At 40.2% G+C, this 12,236-nt stretch overlaps 1 protein-coding gene across 4 annotated transcripts in view; it reads left to right on the forward strand.

Moving 5' to 3' along the window:
• Window positions 1-12,236, forward strand: part of fam184ab (family with sequence similarity 184 member Ab) — a 223,645-nt gene that overhangs the window by 97,584 nt on the left and 113,825 nt on the right. For all 4 annotated transcript variants that reach the window (XM_026194482.2, XM_026194487.2, XM_026194485.2 and 1 more), the window contains 5 exons: window positions 1,410-1,529; window positions 4,222-4,380; window positions 7,973-8,212; window positions 8,528-8,611; window positions 9,631-9,882. In XM_026194482.2, coding sequence (XP_026050267.1) covers window positions 1,410-1,529; window positions 4,222-4,380; window positions 7,973-8,212; window positions 8,528-8,611; window positions 9,631-9,882 — 855 coding nt within the window. The remainder of the gene's footprint in view (window positions 1-1,409; window positions 1,530-4,221; window positions 4,381-7,972; window positions 8,213-8,527; window positions 8,612-9,630; window positions 9,883-12,236) is intronic.

Here is a 12,236-nt window from a genome sequence, read left to right on the forward strand (position 1 = left end):
AAACATTAAGCAATGGAATAGGAGGTTTTAGCAGCTTTATAGCAGCTATATACAGTACCACAGTTCATCTCTACTAATTGTATGTCAGTAGCATTAGAAATATTTATGCTACAGCAGGACTATCAAACTGAGGCCAAAATATGAAGTTAGAATTGCATTAAGTTCTTATTAAGTTCTTCATCATGTCTGGTCAGTCTGGTCTGTGTTCCCAGAAAAGCTTCCAGCAAACCAGCAAAAATTCAGCAAATTGTCTCACCATTAATCGTTTCAGTAAACCACAACAAATATTGGTAGTATGGCAGATAATCTTGAATTTGCTTTTTGTTTTTTGTATTTTAAGTGTATTTTATAATGGCCTGAACATGACACTATAACTGTTGTGGCTCACATTAGGTCTTTAGGGTTCACAGGTCTTGAGACCAGTCTGCAACTGGTTTCTGGTTTCAACTTGTTGCTGGAGGTTGCAATGAAATATATAGTGCTGCACCAAAATCTCCTCGTGAATGCTTTATTTGTTAGCAGATCGTCATGGTTGTAGTTTACATGGAAGCCCCCGGCATGTCTGCAAACACTTATCAACTTCTCATTAAACACCAGTGAAACTATAACAAGTGCAACGTGTGTGTTTACAGTGCAAACAGGAAGTGGAGAATGCTCGCCTTCAAAGCAAAAGTTTTGTCCTTTCAAATGTGTTGATTGCAGCATTAAGGTGAATCTTTTATTTTGCAGCTGAATAGTAGAGTTCGGTTTGCGTCACTCGGAGAGTAACTGGCGAGGGTTTGGCCATCTTATAAACGTGAAGTATTTGCCAGCTTTGGAAAATTAAGCACGCATATTTTTATCACAGTCCTGGTGATTTTTTTTCCTTTGGTTAAAAGGCAAAAAGGCATTTAAGGACAAACCCCGTGAGGACTCCTCATCCAACTCGACTTCTCAAAATTGTGAAAAATTTTCTTTTCATTGATTTAGGGTGATGGTTGAACATTATAGTGGATGCTTCAAACACCTTGTCTATAACACCAAGTTTGCACTAAGTACCAGCTGTTCTTCATAAAGACTTCATTGGACTTGATTGTAAAAATATTGTATGAGAAGTTCTTTCTCTCCTTGAACCGCGTTGGGAGCTTCATCCTCAAAACATCAATATCACCTTTCCTTTTCATCTTACAGATTTATTATTCCGCTCTCATGTTTCTTTACTTTATCCTCATGCTTTGATGTTCTGCTGCTAGCTCCCGTATTAATATTTTAACACAATATGCCCAGCATAGCAGTCCTAGCATGTTAGCTGAATACTGCTGTTAATTGTCTAGTCAGGTGTAAAAAAAACCAAAAACCATATCAATATTGTATTAAATCTTTATTATGATCCTGTACATTATCTAATGTGTTTCTTCCCTCTGTTGCAGGTTATCTATGCACTGAACACGAAAAATGATGAACACGAGGCAGCCATCGCTACTCTTAAGGAGGCTCATGAAGAGGAGGTGCAGCAGATTCTTTCTGAGACCAGGGAGAAGATACTCCAGGTTTGTGTGTGTGTCTGTCTTACTTTAAATTTATTAGGTTCTTTAGAACTGTGCACATCTAGGCATGGTCCCATATTCCTTTTATACAGAACAGACTTTCTCCTGGCAGCCCTTCCAAACTAATCATGCATATTCATCTTTGTGTAGTGGTTAACACATTGACCTAATGTGCAAGAGATCCCTGGCAAATGATTTAGAGTTGTGTCACAAAGGGCATCAAGCATAAAAATTTGTGCTAAATCAAATATGCGGATCCCTCTTCTGTGGAGATGCGTTGCTAATAAGGGAGCATCTGAAAGAAGCACAGGCCTCAGTTAGCATGATAAATGTTAATTGAGATGTAGAGCTATATGTCAGATTTGGAGTCTGAGATGTAGCTCTTGGGGTTTTTTGGGGGTTTTTTTGCAATTTCTCTGATTAGTGTTACAGAGGTGCTCACACTTGTTGATGATTAATTAATCAAGCATTTGATTAGCATCTCCTGGCTGCTACTTACCCACTTAATTCCTATGGAAGCAGTGAGGGTGTACTTGGTTTTAGAGAATTATGAAACGCTAAAGATGGCGATCTCATCCCCAAAGAGCCATACAACATTTGAAACAGGAAATGGTTAAATCAATCATGTCATTGCACAGATGCATGCCCACATTAGAGTTTCACAACCATTTCAAAAGTCACGATATGTACGTACGCATAGCAGAAGTACAGCTTTATGGGGGAAAATCTTTTTAAAGCTTTTCTTGGAGTTTTTTTGAGCACTTTTCAATGGATTTGAATGATTATTCCTTTCATCCAGTATCTCAGTGACCATTACACTAAAATTCAATTATTCAATTCAAAATTACTCCCAAGTTGTGAGATAAGAAATATATAATGCTGAACAATCAGGTCTATAATTGGACAGTTAGTGAGGATATAAGTATAGTACATGTAGTAGTAGTAAAGCTGTACATACATTTAGTTTTCAGACAGAGGAGATGTTTGAGTTGGGGCTTTAGTAAAAGCTGCAGTTCAATCCGTTTGTTTGTGGATTGTTTGAAAATGTCTGCCTGATGGTAGGAGCTTAAACAAATTGTGTCCAGGGTCTGCAATGTCTTTGATGATTTGCTTGGTCCTCTTCACACAGCCAGTGATCTAGAGATGTTGTTTCTGTGCCAACAATATTTCGTGCTGTTTTCATGACATGTCGGGGGGCTTTTGCTCCTGTCCACAATACAAGGAAGTGGTTTAAGAGCAAAACTGCTGTTACAGTGCTGTCCATTCATATTAAGTTCATATTATGAATCAAGTAGAAGCTTACAAGATATCAGGCTTTTAGATCTAGGAGTCTCCTTGCCAATGGTTTCTGAATAACCCACTGTTGTATACTCATAGTATACTCATAGGATCAGAAACTCAGACTCAGACCCCAATCCAGACCTCCTGTACGGGGTAACTGGGATCTAACACAGTGTTTGGCTTTTTAGTAACATGCAGACTTGGGGAATGCAGATAAAATGAAAGAGAGAAGACGGCGTTGTGGGAATCTCGTTAGACCAGGTTCATCCATGCAGAAAGGAGTTTCAGGAGTCTCAGGACCACTGCTGAGACATGTATTGTAGCAAGCACTCAGTATCCAGGAGAACAAAGATGTCTGCATGTGCTGATATAATGTAATGCAACCCAGGGCGAAGTCGTACTGAATCTAAACGTCTACATCTGACTCTTTAGTGGTAATATAAAAGGAGGAGGATGAATATTATGTAAGCAAAGCCTATTTTCGAAATTTAGATAATAGAAATGTATCACAGGTGTAAAGAGAAGCTGTTCTCATAGGCCTTTGTTCATTTTGACCTAAAAGATAAGATTAAGATAAGATCTACTTTATTTATCATAAAAGGTGGGAAAGTCGTTTGTTACAGCAACTAAAAATGAAATAAAGCGTAATAAAATTAGACGCAATGATATAATAAATATAATAACAGTAATAATAATAGGTGGACAAAAGGCTGAAGAGGAACTAAAGTCAACTTTATAATAGATTTCAACAGAAAACAGACATCATTATAAAATCACATACAGCTGATGATGTAGCTAAAATACATCAGGAGCGCTGCACTGTGATCACCGGTGAGCTCAGACCACATTTGAAATGAAGTCATCAATTATGAATCACGTGAATATTAATTATTTAGGCCTATATGTCACGTCATTACTCTTGATGACAATGCCTCAATGACGATGCTTCTCTGTGAGTAATGTGACCAACCTCGATCAGCTAAACTTGAATACGCAGACATCGCCTCACTCTGCTTCTCTATTAAGTTTCCCTGGAGGCAGTGTTTACTGGTGTGCTTTGAATGCAAATTTAATTAATTTAGCCGAATTGGATGTACCTATTTAATCTTTTAATTTTCACTTTCATTTGTTGTCATAATGAGGAAAATCAAAGCCTAATTTAAATTCTGTGCGCATCAGCCAATCTTTTAAAGTAATTTTAATTAAAGCTGAAATCCAGGATGGTTATTTACCGGTGTTTGTATGCAATTTATGTCCCATAATATCTCAAAATGATCAAGTTTTGGAGGATATGAAGTGTACGACATATTGTGCCTTGTCAATCACAGAGTAAGCATCTCCACACATGCTGTCATTAAAATGCTAGATTTGGATGATAGCGAGCACTTCACTGAACTTTAAATGTTTGTCACAGTACAAGAGCAAGATCAGCGATGAGATGGACCTGAAGAAGCGGATCCAGTCTCTGGAGGAGTCAATGGAACTCCACGAGAGGATGAAGAGGCAGGCCCTGGCCGAGTTCGAGAGCTACCGTCAGAGGGTGGAAGACATGCAGCTCTGCACTGAGGCTCAGGTAAATGGAAGAGTGATGTGATGTCTGTGTGTGCTGGAGGCAAGAGGCACCTGTGTCTGCACTCACAGCTGCAGGTAATCGCTATTAAGTCTGTTTCTCTGTCCTGCTGTGAAGTGGAGAGTCTCTCTTTGTCTGCATCAACTGCCTCAGATTGCTGTGAGCGGTCAGGGTTCATTCAGGCCTCATTTTCATTTCTTTTTTCAAGGAGTCTGTAAATAGAGTCCAGATATTATTCAATACATTTTTAAATTTAGTCACATATATCCACGAGTTAATCCAGCTACATGATGACTAGAATGAGCTCCGTTTACCTGGAAACACCAACGTCATGCCATCACTTAACAGATTTTCTTGCACATTTTAGTAGGTTTCTTTAAAACAAGTCAACCAGAAGAAACTCCCCCATAAGAATGTGAGATGATGATTTATTGAGAATGATTTGGCCCACTATAACTCCATTTTTGATTTTACTAAGATGTGAGCAGGGCCTTGCAGAGAAACAGGAAACAAGGAGGCCTGGGTCATCTAGTTAAAAGAGGAGTTGTGCTCATGGTGAGACAAAGGAAAAGTTGGATCAGAGAGCGGGAGAGACATAAAAGAGAGAACTTGGCTTGGTCTAACCTTTGAATGTGTTGCCACAGGAAAGGCCAAGAACCCATCAGAGCGAAGCGCATGGGGGAAATCAGAAAATGCAGCTTTGAATATTAGCCTAGGAAATGGGAGGCACAATTTTCAGGTTCTTGTCGATTGCCTTAAGCCTTAATATACGAAAATACATGGAAAGCAGCAGAGGAAGGATTTAGATTCTTTACTTTAGTGAAGGCAGCAATACTACAAAATAAAACTACTCTTAGATGTAGCTTAGTGTCCAGAACCAGCATTCTTTGTAATGTCGTGCAATGGGCACAAGTTGAGTTGATGGAAAAAAAAGCCCTCGGCTTACTCGATCTACAACATGAGTTTATGGTCTCGTTAGATGAATAAAACATGAAGTTCATTTTGTAAATTAGGATCCTCATCACAGTGAAAAAGGAGGGTAGGGTTTGCTGCAGCTCAGGTATATACAATATTTCTCAGTTATCAAAACCCTGCCTAATATCTCCCATTTTAAAACACCAAGATGGTGAGAGCAAAACGATTCAGCAGGACCTCACTAACCAGTGGGTGATGCCACAGTGGGTGCACGGTGCATCCATCTTTTATATACAGTTATTTGAGTAAAAATACAGACGTATTAGTGCCAACTTTTTTGGACACAGCCTTAAATAGAGGCTTGCAACTAAAATATAAATATCAAAACAGATGATTACAATGACCAGAGATCACAGACATGCTGTAAGCACCCAGTGCACCTTTTCTATAGTCTTTCATTTTCAGATTCAGAAGCTGGCAATGTCTGTTCTGTTAATTAAACTCGAGGAACAACTGGTGTTATTCTGGTACTATTCCAAAGTAGATCTGCCTGTTAGGATTACAGTAACAATAGACAGACCACAGACTGTTTGACACAATAACAGCTGGGAGAAGTGAACATTGCATTGAAGTCTTAGAGAGATACATGCACTCATCTTCTTCACATCTGCCTTGATTGCAAGTCAAATGCAGGATGTATTGAACAGCTGGATCTGGCTGCCTCTCGGATGCAATCACATCTAGTTTCTTCGATATCCAATAACAATCCAGTCCTGCTAAGACACATAAAGAGATATAATTTAAATTCGTTTTTTTTTCCGCACCTCGTTTAAGTAGGAGAGGAGTACCTCTCTTATTGCTATGCTGTAAATTGCCTCTGCTTTGTTGTTTACAAGTTTATGAGCAAGCCAGTGTGTATGAAATCATCCCCATGTATATGCTTGTATATGACCTGGGAGGACAGTGAAGCGTGTAACTAATCTCTAACAATAGCTGACCAAATGAACATCATTATATAGATTTATGGAGTGTGTGCAGCTCTCTGATAAAAAGATGCAAAGGCAGGAATAAAGAAAAATTGACTATATGCAGGAATTTATGATTTAGAGCAGGGATGTCAAACAAAGCAGCCTGGGGCCTGAACCAGGCCACCAAAGCCCACTGGATGGCTTTGAAAAGTAAGACACTTGTACGGACAGTTATCAGTACAATATACATCATCTCACAACACATCTGGACTGTTTGGTAAATGGACTGATACTTGTACAGACAAAAAGAGGATTGAGAAGTATCATCCACAGAATCAGAGAAACACAAATATAGAACAAGCCTGGAAGGAAAGAAAACTACTGATATGTTTAAAGACTCCAGACCAGTGGCTAATGAGGGTTAGAGTTAGAACAGTGTGTCGGGAGTATCATGCCGTGGGGAAGCTTCGCTACATCTGGATCTAGGAATCTCGTCAAGATGGATGGACTTGTGAATAAAGAAGGATATGTCAGGTTTTTAAAAGGCAGTAAAACAGGTCTGGGTCATCACTTTTCCGACACAACAACCCAAAACAGGCATTGAACTACCTCCAGAACAAAGTTAAAGTTACTTTTGCATTTTCTAGATTCACTTATTTACAGCACATATGCAATAAGACATACTGTTAAAATGATCTGAGGATGTTCATCATGTGTTTTGGAAATGGATATTTCACCACATGTTATTATGCAGTGGTTTTACTGATCTAGCCCATTAAATAAAATGACATCCCTGATTTAGAGTGACGCTCAAAGAAATAAAATGCAAACACCCAAAGGCTGTAGTCTCCACATATTAACCCATATTCATTATTAGCAGCGGTGGGCACCTGTAAGGCCTTATTCTGGTCAAGGGCACAGCGAGGGGAGCATTATCCTAGCATGTTTTGGCGGCAGGAGAAGCCAGGTCTCCTGGAGGAATGATTTGAACCAGGAACCCACTTGCTGTGAGGCCACAGTGCAGCAGAATGAGCCACCGTACTGATGGCAAATAGGCAGATGTGTGTCTGTGTTTGTGCTTGTGTTATTATCCCTGAGTGTTTTTTTCCCTGATAACTGTCCAAGCTGTCAGTCATGGGTGTCTCCTACTTTTATCGTGGTTGATATGCCACTTCTGTACCCTTTGAGACTAGAAAATTTATGGCTAATAGTTAGTTGGTGCTGATTGTGTAATTAGCTACTTTAGAGAATGAAATGCAGTCAAATTAAATGAAAGGTATGAAAACGTATTAGTAAATCTTCCCCTGACAGATGGTTGTTATGTGCCTTAAAGATTTTATCGTAAAATGTTTAGTGTTTTTCTGATCAGGTACCTTAGAGACCACTTTTCTGCTAATCAATATAACATATAATATCAATGGATTGAGGCATTGTCAGAATGATAACTTCCTATGTCAATACTAGATGACATTTTTGAACAATGACCTTCAGAGCATTTTCTGCTCACACACTTTGTTTCTGTTTAGTCTGCTGCTTTTTACTGCTAATTTAGAGCAGCCAGGTCGGCAGCCAGAAGGTCAAAATCCCCCAAGCCAGTACACCACCGCCTGGCTTAGACCTTTTGAAAAGTCACGCGCTCTGTAAGAAGCCTACAAAACCCATAAATCAATTCCCCTGTTGGCTCAGCCTTTCATTCCCGTCTTCTTTGGCAGCACACGCAGCGTGTGGTGTCCATGTCAAGGGAGGTGGAGGAGATGCGACGGTCCTTTGAGGAGAAGCTGCGTACATTCAGCCAGGCACAGGCCCAGTTCGAGCAGGAGAAGAGGGCCACGCTGGAAGAGCTCAAGGCTGAGCACAGACAGGAAATCCAGGAGCTTCTTCGCAGCCACCAGAGCCAGAACGCAAACTACAGCAAAGACCAGGAGAAACTGGTACAGCTCCATAAAGCCGAGGTAACACACTCGCTTCTGCAAAAGTAGAGCAGCTCTTGAAAGCCAAAGCATCAAACTCTAAACCACTACAGGGAAGAAGAAAGAAAGTGGGACAGCGATAATTACCAAGTTTCCAACTCTTTGTTCTACCTTGCCTTTCCTTATACAACATTTTAACGCTAGTATAGACTACATGCATTTTATAATGTAATTTATAATCGTCTCTCTACAGCAAAAGCATCAGAGACTTCTGGTTGCTTAATTTTTTTTAAAATAAACTGACTCTACTTAATTCGAAATGTGCCGTTTCTTTGTGTCTCCATGTTGGACGTTCAGGTTGATTCTCTGACAGAGCGGGTGGAGGAGCTGAAACAGGACAAGAAGAGACTGGTGGAGGAATACGAGGCCAAACTCAGCAAGGTACAGTACATTAAATATAATAACCATCATTAATAATTGGTAAACAAACTGGTAAGCAAATATGAGTTAATAAATCATTTATTGGGCATTATATGGGTATTTTATTCAGATGCCTTCTGTGTTAGTCCCCCCCCCACCCGTGTGTTTTGTTTTCCTTCCACTTCCAGTTCTCTTGCTCTCGTTGTGATTGTCTGCCCTTCCCAAACTGTTCACATGTCCTTGATGCTATTCAGTCACTTCGTATCGCTCCTCCAAACCCTTTAACTGCTGCTAGGGACAATATACAGTAGTGTTTGTTTTACTTTGGAGATCCAAGTTAGTGGGCCAACTCTATCCAGAACCTGCAGTAGATGGAGAACTGGTACCACTATGTTCTAAGACTCTTAAGTCCATTGTTATTTACTCTATTTATTAATGTTTTCAGGAAAGCGTGGGTGTACTCTCCTTCCCTGCTCTCACTACTGCTACAGTCTAATTCTGTCTAGAGCCAACCCAAAAAACCTAATACTGAGTCCAGACTGAAAGGTGCGATCTTTTAAAAATAAGCCTAAATAAAATAAGGATTCAAGAGGATTCAAGCAGAAAAGGTTTGCACACACAGTGTCTCATCTGGCATTTCCAGAATCGATTCACTCCAGGCTGTGCTAAATGTCCTTGGATTAGTAATAGTTAAAAAAAGGCCTGAAAATTTAATTTGTTGGCACTATAGTGTTGACGCTGCTGAAAGTGAAGGTTGTTATCTGCAGATCTGTGTACAGGAAAAGCCATAGCTGCACTTAAGGACTGCATTTAGATGCTAGTAATTCAATAAAAAAAAGCATCCTCGTCGGCAGTAAACACTGTCAGGAAAGTAATTTTGGCTCCAGCTCTAAATGTTTTTAGACCTTTCGATATAAAATTCACATTGTCATTAAAAAGAGAAAACTGAGGCTTATTAATTAGTTTTACACCCTTCATGTTTTTGGCTTAAATCTTTTCCGCAGTGGTGAACACTTTCACAAGTGTGCGTTTGTCCCCAGGCTCAGGCCTTTTATGAGCGCGAGCTGGAGGCCATGAAGAGAACCCAGCAGCTTACCGCCGACAACCTCTTGGCATGGAAACGCACTGAGGCCGAGCTGCGACGGGAGTTTCAGACTCAGGAGGCGGCGCTGCAGAAAACCCTCGGAAAACTGAGGGCCGAGCTGGCCAGGGTGTCGGACGAGGCTCGGGAAAACCGGGAGAGGTCCTACAAGCTGCAGTCGTCACTTAACACTGCAGAGAGCACCGTCAAAGTGAGTGTGAACCCTCACCTGCTCATCCAAAAATGAGTCAACAGAAGGTGGACGGAGGCGAAGTAGCCGAAAATCCTGTCGTTTTAAGTGAGCTGATGTCTCTTTTTATAGACAGCTTGCAAAGATTTTGCGCCTGTAATCAAAGATAGATTCAAATTAAAACAGGGAACAAGGTCCGTGTGAAGAAATTCAATAAATGTATTCCTTTCTATATGGATAGTCACTTTATAGATTAAATTATGACGAGTAGATGTTCATCAAGCGGTCCAACCTGAGCCTGAGCCTTAATTTAACATTCATAGATTTCAAAAATGATATTTTTATATTAATGGGTCAAATAATAGGGGATCTCACCGTTTTAGGGCCTTCAGCTTGATTTTTTTTTTTTATTGAATGCTCCTACAAGAACTGACGATGAACATAGGAGAGCAATTAGCAACTAAAGCCAGGTATTTCCTTGAAGTAGGGAAGTGAAACCTAAACAGGTTGTATTCTGTGCTTGTATACATTTCAACCAAGTGCAAGGTGGAACTGAACTTTTTCACAGGGTATCAAGGGTTAGGGTGTGGTGAAGGAGGACCCAAAATTGTAGGCATGGAGGCAGTTTAACTAAAGGCGAGCTCTTTAATGAGCTGATAAGTAAACAAGACATGAGCAAAAATACAAAACCAAACAGGAAACTAAATGCAAGCTGCTTAAACTAACTCGGGCAAAGAAACACTCAAAAACTAAGCCTGGGAAACAGAACAGTAGCATAAATGGACCATAACATGACAAAGCACAAAGGGAGATACTGCATATACACAGGAGGGTGATTAGAAGAAGTGGAGACACATGAGAACACAGCTGGAGCAAAATAGACATAATGAAGAAAGGGAAGCAAGACTGCACATGAGACAATGACTATCAAAATAAGACAGGAAATCACAAACACTGAGATACTGACACAGTCATATGGTAGAGACACAGAGAGAGAATGCCCACCGGGGACCCTACGAAGGACATACACAGGTGAGACTAGGACATGAAAGGGAACTGACTAAGTTAACAAAAGACTACGAACTAGAAACATAGCTCACTTCTCAAAACAAAATACAACATGCAAAAGTTCAAAAAAAACACAAACACTGGGAACAGACCCAGGGATCCTAACAGGAGGCTCGCTTTAAATTGGGTGAGGATGTCATTTAGCCATGCTGGGCTGTCTTTATAGAAGGATGGTTCCTTTGTGTCTTGATCTCAAACAGTGAAGCACAGGTAAAATGGTTCAGCTACGTGTCGTAAGAGGTCTGGTCTAGGATGTAAGAGTGATGGTAGCATGGAGAGAAACTGCAGACCAGTCCCTGATTCTGTAGGGAAATAATGTCATCAAACTTGGTGTCCTGCCTGAGTTTAATACATCCATGTTGCATAGTGTCATGCAGTGAACTTATAAGATTCCCCGGATCATGCAGTGTGCGGGTGCCTTAAAGGAGAGTGTTTGTTAAAACATTTAGTTGTTAAGGCAAATAGAAACATTCGCCAAATTAACGCTTCAAGTTGGCTGCTAGTCCAGGTTGTTCAGTCAATCATATACTTTTCATCTCTGTAATATTCTCGATATTTGTAATTGAGCTATTTGTATATATTACAGCTATTTCTCATATATTCTAAACTTTGTAATATACTGTATTGTTTAATTAGTTCAGTCTGTCACCGTTATTGTCTTGGAGCAACTGTAACCCACATAATTTCCTTAGGGATTATTGAAGCATTCTGATTCTGATTCTGATTAAGTCATTAGGATGATGACATGTCAGCAAGATTGTATTTAAACTTTGTGTCCCTGCTCGTCTTCTCTCTGTAATTTAGAGGAGGAGCAGATCAAAAATGTCCAAGCTGCTGAACAGTAAATGATTAAAAACAGTGTGCTGCGTTTCCACAGCCTACCTGTGTACTGAGATGCTTAACCGTACAGTCTACAAGTAATTTGTCCCATTATTCTAAAACGGTTGGCTGTTTCTGTGCCATTCAATATATTCTAGGACAGTTTAAGCAGACATATGAGCAGGGCCTTTCTGCACACTGCTGTCTCTCTACCCACTGATGTCTAACCAACATATGATGGACGATGTTATCTGACAGTGTTACCAGCTAATACTGGCCTGTTGCCGCTGTATAAGTAAGACTTCCTGTGAAAGTATCACAGAGCTAGCACAGACAGATTCACGTATACCTACAGCCACTTTAGAATCACTGTGTGTCTCAGGTTAATGGATGTAAGGTTAATGGATTCAGTTTTACTCCCCATTTGCAGCTCATGCTACCCTTTCAGTGGGTTCTGTATGGACTTACCCTTTCAGCATCCAGCAGGT

The sequence above is a fragment of the Astatotilapia calliptera genome, chromosome 15 (genome assembly GCF_964374335.1).
Source record: "Astatotilapia calliptera chromosome 15, fAstCal68.1, whole genome shotgun sequence".
Taxonomy (NCBI): Eukaryota; Metazoa; Chordata; class Actinopteri; order Cichliformes; family Cichlidae; genus Astatotilapia; species Astatotilapia calliptera.